Source organism: Chelon labrosus (assembly GCF_963514085.1).
Source record: "Chelon labrosus genome assembly, chromosome: 4".
Lineage (NCBI taxonomy): Eukaryota > Metazoa > Chordata > Actinopteri > Mugiliformes > Mugilidae > Chelon > Chelon labrosus.
This window is the reverse complement of record NC_140340.1, coordinates 6749127-6771044: the sequence shown is the minus strand read 5'-3', so window position 1 is coordinate 6771044 and position 21918 is coordinate 6749127. Positions and strand designations below refer to the sequence as shown.

Here is a 21918-nt window from a genome sequence, read left to right as displayed (position 1 = left end):
GTTCGCTCCTCTCCTTCGAGCAGCCCACTCACTCGTTCACGGGGGGAGCTGATAGCAGAAGATGACCCTTTTCTCTTCGCTTGAGGAGGCTCTGCTGCTGCTGCTGTGTGGGGGAGTGGGTTACATCCTGTGGCGTTTCCTGTGTTTGTAAACTAGACGGTACTGAAAACGTCGGGCGAGTGAAGCAGAAAGGTATGCGAGTATCTTTTGATTTTATTATTTTTTTTTTTGTTCCTCCTTCGACGCCCGGTGATTTTTTTTAACCGTGCATTGAACGCCCCCGCTGTTGCATTTGTAAAACCGTCGCTCGGAGAAGGCGGCGAGTGGATTTACTCAACATAACAGCGTCAGTGTTAGCCATTGCTAGGTCGCTAACAAATGTTAGCTTAACCATCGGGAGGGGGGAGGCTCTGGCAGCGACGGCCATCACGAAATGTCTTTATCGCTCAGTCTCGTCTTGAACCAGCGGAGCTTGTGTCTTGCGGTGGTATTATGGTGACGCGATTAATCGACCCTGCTTGCAAGAAATATATATATATTCGTTAATCCGCCGCATCAAACCGATGACCAGGTGGGCAAAGAATTTGTTCGACTACAAGGAGGGTTAACGTTACAGTGGGCGAGGGCGCCAGCGAGCAGCTAGCTGCTGGCTAGCTGATGTTAGCCAGCTTGTCCAACATCAGCAAAACTAACGTTAGGTTAGGTTGGGACGTAACGCGAAGGCCACCTTAACAAATGCTTAAAATTAAAAGCGACAAAATATTAAGCCTACACATATTTCTCTATTGGTTACTAACATAACGCCGATAAATATAATATAACCACACGAAATGGTGTGTAGGTTTTTTTATTAGCGTTAGCCGATGTTAGCTCTCCGCTAGCTGTCTGTTTTTCCTAGCAACGTTAGCTAACCCTAGTTAACCAACGTCAATGGGTTCGTGTTAGCCCAAAGCATTGTAGCGTTAACGTCTATCTTTTTTCTTTTTTTTGTCTGCATCTTGCTAACTTTTACGAACTTAACCGCTAACTTTAACAACTGTTGAAGCAAAGAACTAAACCCTAATGTGAAAATGGGAGAAAAAAAAATCCTCCACAAGATCGAGAAACGGTTCTTTGAGTGAATAAATGGGCCTCCTCCTAACACTCCACTTAACAAACCTCAGGTCGAAATACAAAAACAAAGCGCTTTCTTGTAATGTAGTTAAGCACGCGTTCAGACATCGAGCCTTTCGCGTTTGATTATACGTGTAGTTAAATACATAACTAATGGTAGATTTTGCATTTCGCTTGTGTAGTACACGTAGAGTCATTCCCACTCACGTTTTCTCTGTTAACCTCAATAAGAACAACAAAAAAACCCACTCATACAGATTGCAACAGTTCTTTTTTCTGTACTCCTAAATGTGGTTTAACTTTATTTTGTGGTTGAGGTAGAAGAAATCATCACATTGTGTGTGTGTGTGTGTTTTTTGTTTTTTTTAATCATTATTTATGCACGCCTTTTGAAATGCTAAACCCGTCTTGGATTTGAACATGCTAGTTAAAATACCAGTTGTCTCCTCAATCACGTTGCATAACATGTCCTGCAATAGTGTGAAGTGATTTATCCTCAGGTTTCACTCTTTTTCACTCAAGTTTCTGTGCAGCCATCACCTTTGTGTGTGTGTGTGTGTGTGATCAGTTTCCTTGGGTTATATAAACACTTTTAGGGAGTAAATCTGCCTTTATGAAGCTGTTGTAGTCTACAAAATGCATGCAAGTGTGCCTTGTTGTGAGACTGCAGGCAAAATTACACTTTAGATGAGTTAAGATGATTTTATTAAGGTAACTCATGGCGATATGATATAGTGATAATATAATATAATGTCATTTGTTCCATCAGCTTTAATGATTATGCCTCCAACACCCCCAAGTGTATAGTTTTTATAGGAGAAAACCAGAGCTGGCATTTAAAACAATGAGTTCCACTTCCCCTGTGGCTCAGATTTTTTGGTATATATAAACATTAGAAGCTTTAGAAGAATAGAATGGACTATATTTGATTTCCATAGTAATAGTCATAATGCCCCATCATCATTTAACCTGTGAATGGTATAAAAAGTAGTTGTTATTTTTTGTGTCTTATCAGTTATAGAAGCCCTGAGCTTCCGTAAAATTTCTGTTTGAGCTGTTACGTTTTTTTTTTATTTCCCATCGAAATATAATAAGAAATGTAGTTAGTTTTAACTACCAAACCTTAAGAAAAAAAGAAAATGATATATTAGCCACAGTCAGTAACTCCAGTTTATTGTCAGTTTTTTCTTATTATAAGTATACAAATGCATTTCTTTAAACAAAACAACAAAAGATTCACTAAATTCACTAAAAGTAATTTGCACAAATGAGGAATATTTCTGTGTTGATTTTTTTATTTGGTATATCTAACCACAAAGACAGCGAGTGATGCTGTTGTAATTTAATGTTTGTCTGTTTCATCCACATCCTCCTCTTCCTCAGTTTTAATGCTAGATGAGTGAGGTGGGTGTGGCTTCCCACCAGCCCGACCATCCTGACTGACGGATCTCTGGATGACCTTGTCCCCACCCCTGTCCCTGCGCTCACATATACCACAGCAATGTCACATCTGCCCAGCAGCTCAGTCCGCGACCATATGAAATGGGTTTGTTTTGAGAACACCAAAGTGGTTACAAATAACTTTAGTTGCAGTCTTGTGTCACTCAGGATGTTGTCGTTGATGACTGCCTTGGCAAATGCCATGTGACTGGCATTACTGTCTTAGATGCAGAACATTTCAAATTGCAGACAGTGTTTAATGTAGCTGGCTAAGTGTTGCTCTTCGTTCTCTTTCTTTGCAGGCGGGGCTGCTTGGCTGCGAGGCTGTCCTCTCCAGCATGGCGCTGATGCAGGCCAGCTCCATGGGCGCTCCGCCCAAAAAAATGATGGCTCCACTTGGCCATGGACCGCCGCAGAGAGACGGACCTGACCGTGCTCCCCAGAGTCATATGATCCTCCCATCTGGAATGAGCTGTCCACCTCTGGTTAGGGAAATGTTGTTAACGTTGTAAAGAGTGAAAACCCTTTGCTTTTATGATATAGATAGTTATATTTTTTTAACTCTGAACACAGTTGCGGCCATTTATCCGTCTTTACACAACAACCATTGTGTTTTAGTGGCTTTAAGCTTAAAAACTAGACAGTTTATGTCAATTATGCTTTTAAGGATACCAAAAAACATTGCCACAATCCCAACGTGTGATGTATGGATCGAAATGTAGAGAAATTAAAGAGATATGCATCATTCATTCTAAATTGTTTGAATAGTTTTAAATTATGTGTTTGTTTTACTAAATTGGGAGGAAAAAAAAAACTTGAATGCATCCCACAATTGGTTCGGTGGCTCGTAGGGGCAAAGGTTCACGCTAAATCACTACATTTTGGTCGTGTTTTTAGTTTTAAATGCAGCGGTTCTGAAAATAGGAAATAATTAACTTTTCCTGGCTTTTTTCAGCTCATCCGGAAGGAAGGTGAATTCCAGGCTCCCCGCCTGCTGGATGAGAAGGAGATGAGGGCCAATGAGGACATGCAGCAGAAAAAAAAGAACAGGAAATCAGTAACGCCCTGCAAAGTGAGAGAACAAGAAGGAAGGGGGGGGAAGGTCAGTGGCTATGACTGCTAAACCGGGAATGGTCGCTGCCGTGCTTTGTTAATTTTTTCCTCATTACATAAAAATTCGCCTTCAGCTCCTCCAGACATATTTTCATTTTGTGGAAGCATTTAACTTTATTCAAGTGTGCCTGACTCGGAGCTCTCATGCGTGCTCATTTTGTTTGTGTGGGGGTGGGGGGAGGAGTTCAGGGAAGATGTGGAGGGGGTGGAGGATCTCCAGAGAGGAAAGAGGGGGAGGGGAGCAGACTGAAGCGGAGCACAATAACTGCAGTTGTGTGCATAACAGGGGGAGCAGTAACATGAGGGCGTCAGGCCATTGGAAGGGATTGTGGGGTATTTCTCAATTCAAATGTAAATTACTTGTATTTAACAAAAAACGAAACAAACTTTATGTTGGCCTTACTCACACCAAAGATAAGTTCAGTTTTAGGAAAAATAAAACATTGAAAATATATACGATGAATTTAGATATTTTTTTATCTTAATTGGATTTGATAGAGGCACGTATTTAACAGATTGTGCCTTTGTGCTCGTGAGGTAAATGCACTATAGCGTAGTCGACACCATTAGTGCACTCTTGAGGCGGGATTCAAAATGTCTGACCACTTTTCTTGACTGTTCTCCATAGGGCACAGGTGGAGATGAGAATGGTCCATCGTCCAAAGTGCAGAAAAACTTTATTTGCGATCACTGTTACGGAGCATTTAGGAGCGGCTACCACCTCAAGAGACACATCCTCATTCATACAGGTATGGTTCACGCTCGGAACAACCCGAGTACACTTGTTTAATAAGCCAGACAGATTTTATTGCCTAAATAAATGAATGATTTGTTGAAAGAGGACCTGAAAGCTTGAGTTGGACTGAATCTTTAAGAGTGTGCAGCAACTGTGAGGTTTTGCAATGGCCTGCTTAAAACCTTGTTTGGTAATAGCTTTTTGCCTCACAGCTAATTGGTATCTGTGGGGACTTTAACTAAAACTGGTGCTCTTCGGTTTAGGGGAGAAGCCGTATGCTTGTGCCGTATGTGACATGAGGTTTATTCAGCGTTACCACCTGGAGAGACACAGCCTCATTCACACGGGTATGCGTCCTTTAACCGTACCCATATTACATAAATCTTGACTACTCATGTAGTCTGTCACTTGAATCAATGGACAGATGCTCAGGGTTCATTTTTGTCTGTGGACAGTAATTTTCCAACAAAGCCACCCCCCCAAAATCTGTTCAGCTAAAAAAAAAAAAAAAAAAAACATAATTCAAAGTCTGTATTTGTCCCCAACGCCAGGAAAAATTTTACAAGGCGGTGTAAAACAGTGCGGTCCAGTAGTCCAGAGTCCACTATTAAAAACTCTTCTTATTCAGCATTTATAATAAATATATATTCCCCACATAATTGTAGAATGCAGAGAGGAGGCACATTTCTCATTTTCCCGATTGTGAAGAGGAGTCACGCTTTGGTGCCTGTGGAGCCAGAAATTTGTTTGTTTGAATTCAAACTTTGATTTGTCTGCAAAAAAAAAAAAAAAGGGCATTGTTCTTGTTTTCAGCTGGGAAACTTGTTGGCCCACTGTCTGTTACATAAGGAGAGATGTTTCCTGTTTAATGAGAGAACTAGTTGTAGTAGTAGGTGTTTTTTCTTGTTCATTTGGACTAGTGTTGTTGGTGCAAATGCTCCAGATATGTGTGATGCTTGATGCACAGGTCTTCACAAGGCGGTGTTACTTAAAAGAACATTTACACACAGGCAAATAAGTGCACAAAGTGTACGTTTCCTGACATCTAGCAGTTGCTGCATGCTCGGTAAACACCTTGTGCAGCACAACACCTCACAGCGCACCACTGGGCAACGCTGCATCACAGCTGGTTGTGGTCACGAGTACAACAGACCGCTTGTGATCACCCTCGTTGTTTGACCATCCCACAATCACTTCTGTCAAAGCATACTGGCTGCTTTATTCCTGAAATCTTCATTTGGACAATTGAACTCAGAAAGTCTTTTTTTTTTTTTTTTTTTTTAGCATGCACTCCCTGTAGATCTGCAATGTAGAATCGGTTTTATGCTGCTAAATGTTCCTCACAGAGATTTTTTACTTGATGTTTAAGGTGCATCAGTTCAATTTCAAAGTAATAGCAAGCAGACTTTTTGATAGTGGACTTGAAAGTGGACTCAAACTTGCGGACCCCAGTGTGTGAATGTGAAATCCTCAAAGCACAGGCCACAGAAACATGCAATCCATACATTTATTTATGTATTTTTAAAATCATTTTGGATGTTATCATTAGCTTGTCAGTGGAAATAACTGCATGGACATCAAAGGACTATGTTGTTTGTGAAAATTGAGGGCTTTAATGAAAAAGAAATCTGCAATATCTGCGTTGCACCGTCTTACACAACATGCTTTGTTTTTCATTGTTTAAGAGGTATGCACTGTGGGTAAGTCAACTTCCAACACATTGTTCTTCCAAATCAGTGTCTACTGCCCCAGTATTCACAACCAGAAATGCTCCGAAACTAAATGATTACTGAACAAATACAATTAAATCAGCATGGCTGTATATGTCCTAATTGTTTTAATCCAATATCCCAGTAGTTTGAGTAAGCACTTGTAGCAACGCTGCATCTGTTTTTTCTGTTTTCCCACATGAAACGTTTTGTGATTTAAATTTTTTTTATATATATTTTGTTTATTTTAACGCATTATCATTCATTTAATAGACTGAATAGCCTTTAATTGTATGCTCTGTGTGTGTAGGGGTGAAGCCATACGCTTGTTCCATGTGTGACATGAGGTTTTTCCAGCGTTACCACCTGGAGAGACACAGACTCACTCATACGGGTATGCGTCCATTTACCGTACCCAGTTCTAGTTCTAACTTTTTTTTCTTTTTTCCCCCCCATAATTGGTATTTATTTGACTTATTTAATTATGTAATCCAAGAAAGCCTGAAAAGCAACAACATTTACAGTCTGGACAACCACACAAATGGCATACAAGCAAACGTGGGCTTCAAACTACACTGTAGGTGCTCAGAAAAAAACAAAACTGGATTCTTTTATTGAGCATTGACCTAGTTGATATACAGACCTGTATGATCCCATATAAACAAGTCTTTACTCTATAATTGTTGATGATATTGTAAATGCACTTGATATCGGCCATTTATTATTTCTAATTTAAGACTCATAAAAATATCGCTGCACTCAGACATAAGAAGGATAGCCAGGTAATAAGACCAAACACCTGTCGTCAACTAAAAGTGCTCCTGTGGACCCCTCAAAGTGCATAATCCCTTTTGTACCATTGCTTTGCACCGAAATACCAATTTATTTTACTGCTGCTTCAGTCTAACAGAGCAAGAATTAAAGGTAGCTGTATCATTCATTGTTTACATAGTAGTATAGCATTTACATCCACATTTACAGTATATTTTGTCTTTTAGAAAAATCTACCCAGTGAACGAGTTGTTTATAAGAAGATTAGTGGTTGTACTTTAAGGACAAACATTTTAAGTAATGTACAGGAATTTTTCTTTCCTTTTCAGTAAACATACATATTTTGGTGTTTTCGAAAATATTACGGTGCATCAACTACAAATCACTCCCGGTAAGGGCTGGGTAACAGTTCTGCTAAAGTAACTGTCTGATGTAGGCCATGGTAAATTATGGGAATAGTCCTTTGATGTCCACACTCATTTAGCATGTTTCAAAGCTGTAAATGTCGGGCTTTTTTATCAAAATGTCGATCATATCGTGGCACAGGTGCTTCTGCTGCTGTAAGTTTAATGGCGGAGATCAGATTGGAAGCTTCCGAAAGCAGATGCAGGTCATCTCTTTGGTGTGGTTAGGCAACGAGCACACCGTAAAACAAAAACAGAGTTTGAAAAGTGACGCAAGTTGAAAGCAGCGCGCTCCGCATTAAGCTAAAAAATGTTGACGCTCATAATGATGATTGGCGGAGAAGCACGTTAAACGTTTCTGCTTCAGCTGGCCAGTGTGATCACTGCCTCAGGTGTTTCTTAGCTATCCTTCTGCTGGCGTGTCTTGTTTTAAACACTCTTAGCTTACGCTTTGTTGCTGCTTAAGTTTCACGTTGCACTCAAGCTTATTTGAAAATGAGCTGTGAACTCGCAATAATTTCAAAAAATAAATTGCCCCTTTGCACGAAGCTTGATTAGACTTGTCGAATGCCTCCCAGGTCCCAGTGATTTAATGCCTGTACATGATGCTGAAGGAACGTCTTAGCTAATGTGTTGATACTTTGTGTATGTAGGGGTGAAGCCGTACGCTTGCTCCATGTGTGACATGAGGTTCTTCCAACGTTACCATCTGGCAAGACACAGCCTCACTCATACTGGTATGCGTCTGCTTGCCCTAGTTCATTAGGTAGAGGTGTTTTAAGAAGTGTTTTAGCTTTCCTACTCATAGCAATGTGAATAGAATGACTATCGGCTCAAAAAAAATGCACATTTTCAGAAACCTAAAGATGTATCCAGACATTTAAATTGTTTAATTTTTAGCTATTCATGTAAATATACACAGTGAGAGTACAAACAACTTTCCCCTGCTGAATGCTCTACTTTGTTCTGTGAAATTATTAATTTTCATAATACATTTATTTATTTTTGTTTTCCCCATTTGACTAAACAACCCACTTTTAATTGCAGTACACATAGCCGCAACGCAAAAATTCAAACCTCATCTGTCTCGGGCCGATAGTGTAACGTCTAGAACCAAAAGAAGAGCTATTCTGAGGGAAGAGTTGATGGTTGTGTGTTGAAACTAATTTCTTTACATACTTTTTATGTGTATAGGGGTGAAGCCATACGCTTGCTCCATGTGTGATATGAGATTTTTCCAACGCTACCACTTGGCGAGACACAGCCTCACTCACACGGGTATGGGTTCACCCTTCTTTGCTATATTAGTGCCCATACGCCCTATATTAAGAAAACCTGTTTATAGAAAGAAATATTAGTAAGCATCAAGCCATACGACTTAGCCTCTATGCTCTATTTTGGACAGGATTTCCAAGTTACCTCTATTAGCTGCCACAGTTCCTGTAAATTGCACCTTGACTTGAGTTTAAAGACTTTTTTTGGGATGCTAAGCAAGCCGGCATTAAAGAGATGGACCAAGTTTTGTTGCATGTTGGCTGGTTAGACAGTGTTAGCTGAATGTATGTACTGTGCCACTGCTTTGGCATGTCTGGATAAATAAGAAGTGAGTGTGTCCTGTAAAGTTCATTGTGCTGTTTTTTTTGTTTTTGTTTTTTTTTACAAATCATTTTGCTCTGTGTGTGCAGGGGTGAAGCCATATGCTTGCTCCATGTGTGACATGAGATTTTTCCAGAGATACCACCTGGCAAGACACACTCTCACTCATACGGGTATAAGTTTTACTTATCCCTCTCACCTGGCACTATCAGGGGTTGTAGATATTTGCCCTTGTGTGTTTTCAACATCTTACTGTGACAGTACTTTGACACTATACATATTGTACTCTGTATTATCCACATTCATATTATGGTGTACATAATTTCATCTGCTAACTGCTTTTAGAGTCAACATCACAGATATATTTGTGTTTATAAAATACTTGACACCAATGACTAGCATATGTAATGACCTGATTCTGTGCTCATAGTTCATAAGAAGGTTTATTTTATTATTATTTTTTTTTTCTAAAATGTGGTACTGTATGCGTTTAGGGGTGAAGCCATACGCTTGCTCCATGTGTGACATGAGGTTCTTCCAGCGTTACCATTTGGCAAGACACAGCCTCACTCATACTGGTATGCTCAAATTAATTGTTCCCCCTTTCACTGTGAAACCCTTTCATATAAACAATTTACACACTATTTATTTGACATTGATAAGCTCCTCTGTGTGCAAAACTACAGTAATTCCATAGTTGGTAAAATTGATTTCCCCTCCTAAAAAAAAAAATAAAAAAAATTGCAATAGTATTTTTAGGCTTTGTTGGAAAACTGTCCACTGAAAAAGTGACTCTCAGTTTAAAAAAAAAAAAAAAAAAGAAACACTGTAATGGTACTTTTGCATGTTTATTTATGATTACTCTATTACATATTTAATGGAAGACACATTACGCAAAAAAGCATTTTAAGTGTAGACCTTACTAGCCTAAAATGTCGACTAGGTGAGGCTACTTTTCCTGTGGTTTCATCTGAAAAATTAGAAAAAGTTTGGCCTGTCTGGTAAAGTGATTCATCTTTAACAAGCTTCTGTGTTATATTAATCAACAGTTTGAGTGAATATTACTCAAGCTGCTCCAAACTGCAGCGTGTTTCTTAACTGAGTTAATGTCTGCAGATTATCTCTTTTTTTGTGTAATGTGTCTACCAGAATTTTGTCATTAGTAAAGAACATGAAAGTATCTTTAGCTTTGCTTTTTTAAGATTTGGTGTTCATGAACTTAAGTCACTGCGCTGAAATGCATCTTAACCTTGTTGTGTTGTGTTTAGGAGTGAAGCCATATGCTTGTACCATGTGTGACATGAGGTTTATACAACGTTACCAACTGGAGAGACACAGTCTAACTCATACAGGTACGTCCTCTTCCTTCAAACCTCCCTGTTTCTTTCTCTCTCTCTACTGGGGTTTGGGTCATGCATGTGCCCCCCGCCCCACAGAAATGTTTACATGGCTGCTTCAAACTCGAGTTTGTATTGCTTTTTGTCACTATACTGACCAGTGCTAATTGTTATGCAGCATTTTTTAATGATCTTCATAAGCCCATGTGCAGTAATACATCTCCTATACTTTGTATATGAAATGACATGATGACCAGGAAGCAAAATACTAAGACCACTCTGGTTTGTAGTTTTTAGTCAGCTGTTTGCTTAAAAACAGCCAGACTTTATAAATGCATGAACGACATAATTGCTGAGAAGAGCATTGATTGACTTCTGTTTTCTATGACTTGCAGACTCATAATTGCACAATAAGATTGCCTCTATTTTTGACACACATCCATTTGATAATCAAAGTCGTACACAATAGAAAAGGGGATGGAGGTAGAGTAAGCCATTCTAATCCAATAGACCTTTGACTAAATGTAAGAGATCTTACACGGTCTTTCAAGTGTCAAGCTGAAAAAAAAAAACTGGTGTTTGTACACAGTCCTAGGTCTATTAATGGGAGTAAAACAAAAAGAAAATTCTGGTGTGGTGAGGGGATATTAGAGAAAAGGGTGTGGTGTGAGTGAGAGGGAATTTCATTAGAGGAGGAGGAAGAAGAAGAAGGGATGCCCAAGAGGAAAAGGTCAGGAGAATATGAAGGGGTAACGATGATCAGATCAGGGGTAGGAGCTTTTTAAACATCACTGATGCTTGAGTGGAGACACTCCAAAGTGTTGAAACCCTCGAAGACGGATGCGGCTGTTCTGTTTCTGCATGATAGGTGGGTAGCACTAGTTTTGCTTTTTCACTGAACCCAAATATCCTGTTTCTGTAGCGTTAGCTGTAGTATGTCCAGAGGTGGCATATTGGTTCTGGCACACCATCTTGTTTGTCTCTGCGTGTTGTTTTTGCAGCAGCAACACTACCTAGCTAACGATAGAGACTTCTACTGTATTGTCGTCCACATTTTTCTCGTTAGTGGTGTAGCCTTCGCCGTTCACGCACGAGAATCTCGGGGCGCCAAGTTTTTGAAGGAAGGGATGTCTTTCTCAGGAATGGCTTACTCCACCATTTAATAATGTCTACTCTCCTGATTGAAACTGTCACAATATTAATGCACATTGAGCGTTAAGACGTCCAGTAAGTGTCCAAAATCACGTAAAATTTTTGAAATGCTAGAACTGGAAAAACGGGGACTCTGGGCATTTCCATGTAATGACATAGAGGGAGAGTCTTGATTAGTTTAGAACAGCTGAGAAAATGATTATTCAGTTCTGTTCACTGATAAAGGGCTTTTCAGCTGCTGGAGTCTCAGTTGATGGGAATTTACATTTAGTTAATATTTAAACCTTATTATTTTCCAGGTGAAAATGAGTTTAGGGCTAATAAACTACCCAAATTAGTCCTTGTGTCATTTCAAATTCAAAGTAATGGTCTAGAAATAACCTCTTCTGTTATGTCTGTCTAAGGATATTCTGTAATCTTGTCAGCTGCTTTTTACATTAACAGTTTTAAATTTGAAGAGAGCAGAGTTTATTTTTCTTGGATTACAATTTAGAATTTTATTTTATTTTATTTCAAGTTAAATCATACGTTTCCCTGCAAATCACTGTCAAAAGTTACTGTCTTGTGCATAGTTGTTTGCCAACTGCCTAAAATTGTCTGCGATCAGCGTGAAAAAAATTCAAATATCTGCGTAAACAAATCTATTCCAGAAACCTTTACCGCGCGCGGTATGTTGAAATTATTCGATCGAAAAACTTTAGCCGGGCCAGTTGGAATATGCCCTGTAGGGACTTTAATTTCGCCTAAATTAGTTTGCTCGTCATTTGGTTGGCTTTTCGTTTTGGTTATGTTTAGGAACATTTTGCTTTCCTCGTAGGATGTTGTCTCTATTTGTCAATTTTTCAAATTTGATCTTTGTGTCGAGACGTTCCAAGTTAAACATTTAGCCCAATTGGAAGGCAGATTTCCGAAGCATGCTGGAATTTCCAGTTCAAACAAAGCGCTGACGAGTGCAAGTGAACTTTACTAAGCAATTAGTAAAGTTGAACATCGATCATTTTTGGCAGTTTGGAGTTTTTTAATTTATTTTTTTTATGCTAAAGCTGGTACTTTGTGTGCGTAGGGGTGAAGCCGTACGCTTGCACCATGTGTGACAAGAGGTTTTTTCAGCGCTACCACCTGGCGAGACACAGCCTCACTCATATGGGTATGCGTCTGCCAATCTTAACTCAGTCACAAGATTAGGATGCTGCAACATCTGCTATGCTTGAGTCTTAAATACCTGTAATCATGCACAGTTTTCTGCTGGATGAGATTTAGAAGTGTTATTTCCATTAGATGAAATCATCAGCTCATGTGTTGTGTAAGTGGATTTTTTCCTAGTGCCCCTCTTGAGAGCATCTTGATGATATCATATTGTACAGTTACTTTAGGGTATGACATTGGTTATTAACCACAGATAACAATTTAGCCCGCATTTCGTTTGTGAAGTAAGATAATAGGTTCACTTTGTTCACTGTTGCAGAGACACAAAAATGATTGTCTTGATGCTCTGCGTTTAGGTGTGAAACCTTATGCTTGCACCATGTGTGACATGAAGTTTTTTCAGCGTTACCACCTGGCAAGACACAGCCTCACTCATACTGGTATGGGTCCGTGCACCGTGCCCATTACATTCAGTGTCACTGTTAGTTCACTTCTACCTGTTTCATGTTGTAAAAGGCATTTTAACAGTGTTTTCACAGTGTGTTGATGTTAGCCATTATCAGTAAGGAGCAGCAGGATTACCATAAATCAGCATTTCCCTGTTTTACTGTTTATTGATAACTTCAACACTACAAAATGGATTATGATAAAAAAGAAAAAAGTTTGTTTTTGCATGAATTGGCAATTGTGTGGTTAATAACCAATAGTGTAAACGGTAACTCCTAAATTTTTTTAAACAATGGAACGTGAGGCAAAGTAATATAATACTGCTACTTTGCATTTAGGTGTGAAACCTTATGCTTGCACCATGTGCGACAAGAGGTTTTTTCAGCGCTACCACCTGGCGAGACACAGCCTCACTCATATGGGTATGCGTCCGCCCACCTTACCCATGTTACTCTAGAGTTCAGACTGTATTTCCACTATGTTAGCAACAGAGGAGCCATCTGCGGTAGCTACCCGCATCCTCTTAAACTGACCAGACGGGTGATCCTCATCAAGCCTACTTTACATTATGTGCATAAATGTAACATTATAAATGAAAAGTGCAATGAAGTACATGACTGCAACATCATCAGCTCATGTGATGTGTTAAGTTGTGGATTTGACGATTGGTTGAAAGAAAAAGAAACACAAATTAAAAAAAGATCTATTGATGATGGTGGTTAACAACCCATCAATTCTCAACAGATATTTGATATTTGAAGTATATTGTTTATTGATGGATTGTGAACACAAAACCCCACAAAGTCTGAGAATAATACCTTAATGCTCTGCGTTTAGGTGTGAAACCTTTTGCTTGCACCATGTGCGACATGAGGTTTGTTCAGCGTTACCACCTGGCAAGACACAGCCTCACTCATACGGGTATGCGTCAGTGCACCTGCCCTCCTCACATTATATACAGGTCACTAGTACACAGTCTTTATTGTACCAGTATCAGGAGCGTCAGCATTGGCAACGCAGGTGTCCTCTTTAACTAATTAACTTGGAAGTAAGCGATAGTCTCAGGAGCATTTAGCATCTTCAGTGAAAATTTACTTTAAAAAAAAAAAAAAACGGCATGAGACACATTTAGCGTATGCTGTTAAAGCTGTTTTGTTTTTGCAGTTTGGCTCTAAGCGCTAGTTAGAAATAGTTTTTCAGAGAAGAAATTGAATATTTCATGAGACACTTTCACACGTAGTAAAAGTTTCAGTCACTTGAAGTGTTTTCAGATTGAAACTAAGCAAAATACTTTAACTTTACTTTAGCTATTAAGCTATGACCCCAAGCTGCAAATTTTAAAGTCTTGCTACAGCGCTCCCAGACTGTAGTCATGACCCTTTAAGATACTAAAAGTTATACAGTGCTGCTTAAAAGTGACAACCTGCTGATGCTTTGCATCAGTTTTACAAACTATTAAGCGGCACTGTGTATAAAATGGTCAGTTGTGTAGTTCTTTATATAAAATAAACATTTGACACATCTTTTTTTATTTATTTGTTTTTGCATGAATTGGCAAATGTGTGGTTAATAACCAATAGATGAGGTATCAATTGGTGAAGAATGGAAACTGAGGTAAAGTAATTTGCTTTGCATTTAGGTGTGAAACCTTATGCTTGCACCATGTGCGACAAGAGGTTTTTTCAGCGCTACCACCTGGCGAGACACAGCCTCACTCATATGGGTATGCGTCCGCCCACCTTACCCATGTTACTGAGAGAGCAGACTGCATACACATTAGATGATAAGCTCAGTTGACTGTGAGGCTACTACCATTATTACTATTCTGTAAAAGTAAGAATGTGTGTAAAGGCGATTTTAAAACAACTCTCATGATTGTGAAACTCTTGATATCATCAGCTCATGCGATGTGTTTAGCTGTGGATTTGAAATTTTGATCGACTCCGCTTGAATGTATTCTTAATTGGATTTGGAAGCGACACTCAGCATGCACTCTATGTAGGAAAAGTTATGACAAGCGAAAAGTGGTTAACAACCCATCAATGGTAAATAGATGTTTTTAAAAGTACGTCACTGATTGATGGATTGTGAAACAGAAACTAAAAGCCATGAAAATAACAACACTGATGCTCTGCGTTTAGGTGTGAAACCTTTTGCTTGCACCATGTGCGACATGCGGTTTGTTCAGCGTTACCACCTGGCAAGACACAGCCTCACTCATACGGGTATGGGTCCGTGCACCTGCCCTTCACATTATGTGCAGTACTGTGCAAAGGCCTTAGGCACCACATGTAAAGAAGTTTCCAAAGATGCCACAAATAACCTTTATTCATCATTTAAATTCACATACACTGTAAAACATAGACTATTGTGACCATCCTTTGTCTTTGTAGTTGTCAGGTTCTGTTCTGTGTCAGTATCTTCTATCTCTTAATCACAGACTGATTCCACAACTTTAAGCTCAGGGCTTTGTTCTTGTTTATTTTTCCCAGTGAAAATACTTCTTCATGATTTAAGCTGCATGTTTTAAGTAGTTGTCACATTGCAGACCAATCAGACACCGTTCACCCATGGAGTCTAAACATCTTAAGTGCCTAAAGGTTTTTTCACAGTACTGTAGATCACCTTTTACTTTACTATGGTATTATGAGAGTAATTTCTTTTACGTGCTTTGAAAAAAAATAGGCTGTCTTCTTCTCACAGACCTGTAACCTAAACTGAAACTAGTAGTTTATCCTGTTATCTAGTCATTGACCATCCTGTCTGTTACACACTCATGCTGACCTAGCAAAAGGCTCAGCGACAACATTACCCCATTTACACCTGTGATCTCTGTCTGGACACATTACCTGGATTAGGGTGAATCCATTGCATAAAACAGAATCATTTACAATCTGTTTAGGATTAATACAGTTTGTTGTCATGAGTTTGTGGTTAACACACAAGAAAAAATTCATTGTTCTGTCTTTTGTCAGCACTAAACGTGGCTCTCAGAAGTCAATATTCAGAACTGAAAAGCACAAAACAAATCCACAGTTACTCTTAATTTTAAATCCCAATGAGCCTTTGAAACACAGCCTTACTAAAGACGGGCAAAGAACCACCGTCACCCAGGATTCTGACACAGTCAACGCATAAACGCCAAGCCAGTTCCACCATAACAATTATGATAGCATCTGATTCTATAGTGGCAATTAAAACAGATAGATAATAGATGAGTGTAGAATAGATCCAGAGGACTTCAATTTGGAGGAAAAGGTGTAAAAACCTATCATGGTGTAAATGTAGGCGGTATAGGTGAGGAAAAATATGATGATGAAAGTTTTTTTCTGCAGTGTTCAGCAATGATGTTACAGAAAACGTAATGATTTTAGATATTAACCTTGTACAACACATAAGACACGCTGCATCTTTAAAATCAGACATCCATATTATGACAAATAAAAAATATCACAGTTTAATTCATGGTCTTAGTTGCATGTCTGAACATTTCAATATCAAATCTTTAAATAAAATGGAAATTGCATTTATGTAGCATGAGTTAGTATCTCTTCAAGTATTTTAGCCTTAGAGCTAGCTTGAGCTTGAACGTTGTATTTCTTGCACTTGTGGGTGGTAGGGCTAATATATTGCTCTGTGTGTGTAGGGGTGAAGCCGTATGCTTGTTCCATGTGTGACATGAGGTTTATTCAGCGTAACCACCTGGAGAGACACAGCCTCACTCATACGGGTATGCGTTCCTTTACCGTACCCTTATCACTGAGAAAAGGCACTGGTGCTTGCAACATGACGGGGTCACGACAAACTCGAGTTTGGATTGTCAAGTCATTTGATGGGATGTTGAACCAGTCTCAAAAAAAAAAAAAAAAAAAAAACCTGCTCCAATTTGTGGGGCATTGTTGCGTAGATCTGGGCCACGAAAATAAGAAATTCCACTCTGATCTACACATAATGAGTTGATGACGAGGCCTTTTTTTAGAATATCACTTTTCAGATGCTGAAAGTTGAAGTTTGTTCCAACTGTTTTCTTTAAATGTTGGAAATGTAGTTTGCAAATAAAGATTAGTAAGTGAGAAAGTTGCACGCAGTTTGTTGGTACAAGACACTAAAATTGATGCATTGACTTTGTATTTGTGTGCTCTTTTAGGAGAGAAGCCATTTGCATGTGACATGTGTGATATGAGGTTTATTCAGCGCTACCACCTTGAGCGACACAAGCGTGTCCACAGTGGAGAGAAGCCTTACCAGTGCGAGCGGTGCCAGCAGGTATGGAGCAAAATGACCCTGATGTTAAACGTGCTAGTTGTCATGTGTTGTTTAAATTTAGATGCAAATTCAGTTGCTTGTTTGTTAGCAATTTTATGTTGTTTTAAAAAAAAAAAGTTTGATTCTGCATAGATTTCCTGTAAAAATAAATAAATAAATATGTGGGTGGCCCCCCTCCCGAAAAGCCCAGTGTGCTCTGATTGGTCAGCAACTGCCCCATATGTTAAAGCTGAAGCGGTCAGTGCTGCCTGTTAAAGGGGAACTACAACCTGGTCCTTATTTCTGGCATAAAATACAGTCGTTTACTCACCCATGTAACTTTTGTGTAATTTGTATTCCTTCAGGAGATAATTAGATTAGCGTATATAGTAGGAGTGACTGGGGCACCGAAACGCAGCCTCTAAATAACGCATTATCTGCCGCGAAACTTGTTCATTTCACCAATATTTTGTTATCGTACGCTAGTGCTATTCCCTGTTGAGTCCAGAGTTACCTGTTATCATCATCCGGGGTCTGTAGATTGACCTGGATGTCTTCTGACCTGGATGATGTCGTCTCTGAGCGTCGTGTGCACCCGCGACTGTCGGCTTGCTTACCTGTAATTTGCTGCTGCTATGGTTCGTAAGTCAGTCTACAGACCCCGGATGATGATAACAGCTAACTCCGGACTCAACGGGGTATAGCACTAGCGTATCATAACAAAATATTGGTGAAATGAACGAGTTTCGCTGCAGATAATGCGTTATTTAGAGGCTGAGTTTCGGTGCCCCAGTCACTCCCACTACATGGATATACATAGATCTAAATATCTCCCGAAATAGACCATAACGACCGTATTTTATGCCAGAAATGAGGTCCAGGTTGTAAAAAAAATAAATTAGTTCCCCTTTAAGGAGAGACAAAGGGAGGGGAGGGGCTTGTAGAGTTAGTACACGCCCACTAGTGCAAGATGAGTCGTCAATCATTTTTGTTTCCAGAAAAATATAAAAAAAAAAGTATTAAAAAGACTCATTGTTGGGCCACATATTGCCGTATAGTGCAACAAGTTGCATACTAAAATAAATCAGATTAAATTTAATGATGATTTTATTACCTGAGCATATTTAGTGTATGATCAGATTTATGCCCACATCTATTTCAAACACTAACCATGTCCAATTTGTGTCTTCTGAAGAACTTTTCACGCACAGACCGGCTTTTGCGGCATCGGCGGTTGTGCCAGGGTCGCAGCGTAGCCAAAGTAGAGAACCAGCCGTGCTGCGAGCCGCGCCCATACCCCCAGGAACCACCGCCCGCACCCCCAACCTGGAGCCCCCTGCATCCGCCCCCGGGTCGTCTTGCGGTCTGACATTCCAGCTTCCCCGTACCCACACCACCGGCAGAGACGGGACAAGCCACAGGGTTTCTTCTTCTTCTCAGCTCTGCGCAGAGTGGCGCCACACTCTAGCACAGGCTGATCTCGCAGCTCCAGTCTTGGGATTAATAATGACAGCGGGACATTTGTGTTTTATTTTTATTTTTTGTTTTTGTCGACTTTTTACTGTGTTTCCTTTTTTTTCCCTCCCTGTTTTTTTAAAAAAAGACAAGACTTTTCTGTGATGAACAGTGCTCCTGTTTTGTACTTAAACTATTTGATTTTTTTGAGGAAAAAAAAAAGTTTTTATTGTTGTTCAAAAATATCGGCATCTGGTGGTACTCGGGGCGGGGGAGGGCACTGGGTATCGTTTATCCTGACGTTTTTTGGCGAGAGATGGGATGAAGTGACGAAGAAAAGATTTTGAGGTTCTCTCCAGTTTTTTTTTTGTTTGTTTTTTTTCTTATGTGGCCCATTTTGACTCGAAGGCTTCGTCACTTAGGACACAATTATTAAAACTGAACTTTCCCTCCAGGTAAAGAGAGGACGCCGCTCTGTCAACATCTCATGTGTGGATCAGACTTTGCTTGCCGTTGGCAGCCAAGACATTCAAAAAGCATCGTCTAGATTTGAATATAATCCGATATGTGATTTATCAGCGCGGAAGGTTCAGTTTTATTGATTACTTTGTGTAAATAATTGAAAATGTTTATTATTATTTCACTACGGGGACTTGAGTGGTGTTTTTTTTTTTTTTTTTTTTACAATGAACAAAATAGGCCACAAAGAAACTGAGAGTCTGTTCCCACTGTTCCACTGCGTCAAGTCCTGAGGTAAAACCTGAGTTACCTTGTGAGCGTCGTGGGGAGGAAAACAAAAAAAGAAAAAGTGTAAAACCAGGACTTTTAAAAAGAAAAGGCGAGAAGACGAGCTGCAGTCGAGCGGGTGAACGAAGAGTCGGGGTCGCAGGAGTGTCACGTGTTTAATCTCTTGTTGTGTCGTGCGTGACATGCTGGCGACTCAGGGAAAGGAACATGGCGGCAGCAGCCTTGGCGAGCGCTCCTCCTACTCCTCCTCCTACGTGTGCTGAAAGTACGTGCTATCGTGCGTTCAGCTGTACATACAGAGTCTCTCTTTCTTTCTTTCTCATTGATGCAGGCTGGCCACTAGAAGTCCCATTATTCTGTTTGTACAGATTTGTGAGATTAGCCGGAGGGGTATACAAAAAATCTTGTGGCCTTAGTACGTATCTTTTTCTTTCTTTCTTCTTTCTTTTTTTTTTAATTATTTGCCTTTTTCTTTCTCAACTGTTTAATATTGTGGATCAGATGTATTTGCTAGCCTTTCATCGTCATCATCATCATCGTCATCACCGCCATGTTTATTTTCTACCCTAAAGCTATCATGGTTACTGAATGTCGACGGCTTCAGTGGCGACTAATGTGTTCTTCTGTCCGGAGAGTTGTCTTTTATGCTATTGAATATTTTTGGGTCATTGTTACTGATAACAGTGTAACACGGTATATAATCCTAAAGGAGCCCCCCCTCGGAGTTTTGACAGTCCTTGTGAGAAGTCAGTAGTGCTAAATAGTTTTTCCCACTGCAGTGCTTTGGCCTCGGCAGAATCAACTCTGCCGCGCACTAACAATTGCCTTTTCATCCAAATATTACGTGGTCGGTGTTTAATAATGGATGTCTGTCATGTCATTGGGTTTAGCCTTAAGTAAGTTGCGGAAACACAAATAATCATTGTAGTGCTAAACGATCATGTTAACAAACGATCTCTTTTTGACTACGGCGTTGGAAGTCTTTGAAGGCGGCAGGGCGGAGGCCGGTGAGACGGGCCTCCTCGCTGCTCGCCGGAGGAATTTCTCAAACTTGATCCTTTCTGTTGATTGGTGAGCGAGTGGTCCTTGTGGTGTTCACCCAAGAAATGTCAGTGCTGAGTAGGTGGAATGACCCGCTGACGACGGCGGCGGCGGTCTCATTGGATCACTCTTAGAAGGTTGTCCGGATAAAATAAACGTGGAGACTGGATAGTAGGAGGGAGAGATGTTTGTGTTCAATTCAAAAAAAGGAGCAAATTTCTGAGTTAAATTTTTTTTTTAATTTACCAAAAGTATATATCTTTTTTTTTTTTTTTTTTTTTAAATGGTCCATTAATGTCAAGGCAAAGTTGTGGGATGTGTTGAAGTGTGCACAAAGATGGGAATCGGTTCTTAAGCGATAAGTTAAAAAAAAAAATAATCCTTTGGCGAGCGAAAGGGACCAAGTTTGAGAAATGCAATAATTTGTTCTGGAAACACTATTCCACCGGTCTGTGGAAGGGATCACGCCGGTGTGAGCACGGACTGAAAGAGGCTGAAGGGCAATACAGTATATAGTGGATGTCACTTGTTAATACCTTTTTGTCATTTTTTTTTTTTTTTTTTTTATTGTTTTTAGTGTCATTGTTAAAATGCAATAGAGTCTCAGATCATATTCTTTTTTTTATTATTATTATTTCTTTTTTTCAGACAGGTCAAAGGGTTATTTGTCTGAGAGTTTCTCATCACATTTTAATGATTGTTTCGAGGACCTTTTTTATTCTGATGAAATTGTAAACACTGGAGTGAAAGGAAAAGGACAAAAAAAAAAAAAATAGATATTTTTCCTTCAAACTGTACTAGTATTTAGGTTTTAGACAAAGCCTATTTCTCCTCAACTCGAAGGCGGACAGAACAATTTGGATCAGTACAGTTCAGAGCCCAGTATGTTTCGGTGATTTTGACATTAGAGGCGGTAGTACCACAAGGAAACGTTTTTTTTTCTTTCTTATACAAAGTCCCTGGTATTTGTAGTAAATTATATTGATAATGGTATTAGATGAACAACAGCATAACAGTAGCTATCACAGATTAGTTGTTTTCTTTATTAGTCTTGCATGCAGAGTTATGGTCCTCAGTTAAAATAGGATCTTGATATTGATTATTTTGTGTAGGAAAATGAGTGCATAAGAATAACTTCCTAAAAAAAAAAAATAATAAAAAAAAAAAAAAATGTTACAATGATTATTGTAAAATGGGCTAACTAATATGTACCCTCGTGATCCAATTAGTTTCAACTGTATGAAAATCAGAGGAGAGGCTTCTTACTATTATGCTGAAATAATAAAAGACTTTGTAAAGGAATTCTTTTATGTTCTTTTCATTTTAAATTCAATTTTATTTATGTTGTGTCAATAACAATACAAATTGTCTCATTTACAACATCTGGTCTGAAACACCCAGAGCAAGCCTGAAGGCGACGGTGGTGGCAAGGATAAACATCTGGGTCTAGAGTGGGTTTCATAACT

At 39.4% G+C, this 21918-nt stretch overlaps 1 protein-coding gene across 14 annotated transcripts; it reads left to right on the top strand.

Annotated features, from left to right (window-relative positions):
- Window positions 1-13: 13 nt before the first annotated feature.
- On the top strand, window positions 14-21754 carry znf740a (zinc finger protein 740a). Of its 14 annotated transcripts, none has more exons than XM_084543253.1 (21): window positions 14-192; window positions 2497-2659; window positions 2856-3038; window positions 3509-3625; window positions 4295-4415; window positions 4666-4749; window positions 6422-6505; window positions 7940-8023; window positions 8481-8564; window positions 8972-9055; window positions 9377-9460; window positions 10151-10234; window positions 12435-12518; window positions 12874-12957; window positions 13303-13386; window positions 13802-13885; window positions 14604-14687; window positions 15106-15189; window positions 16611-16694; window positions 17112-17230; window positions 18405-21754. In XM_084543253.1, exons 2-21 carry the CDS (start codon window positions 2615-2617, stop codon window positions 18576-18578), a joined length of 1935 nt encoding a protein of 644 aa, XP_084399379.1. In that variant the 5' UTR covers window positions 14-192; window positions 2497-2614; the 3' UTR covers window positions 18579-21754. The 14 variants fall into 14 exon arrangements, with proteins under 14 accessions (XP_084399379.1, XP_084399372.1, XP_084399380.1 ...); XM_084543246.1 differs by having other exon boundaries at window positions 3509-3655; XM_084543252.1 differs by lacking the exon at window positions 14-192 and adding an exon at window positions 315-571 and having other exon boundaries at window positions 3509-3655.
- Window positions 21755-21918: the final 164 nt, after the last annotated feature.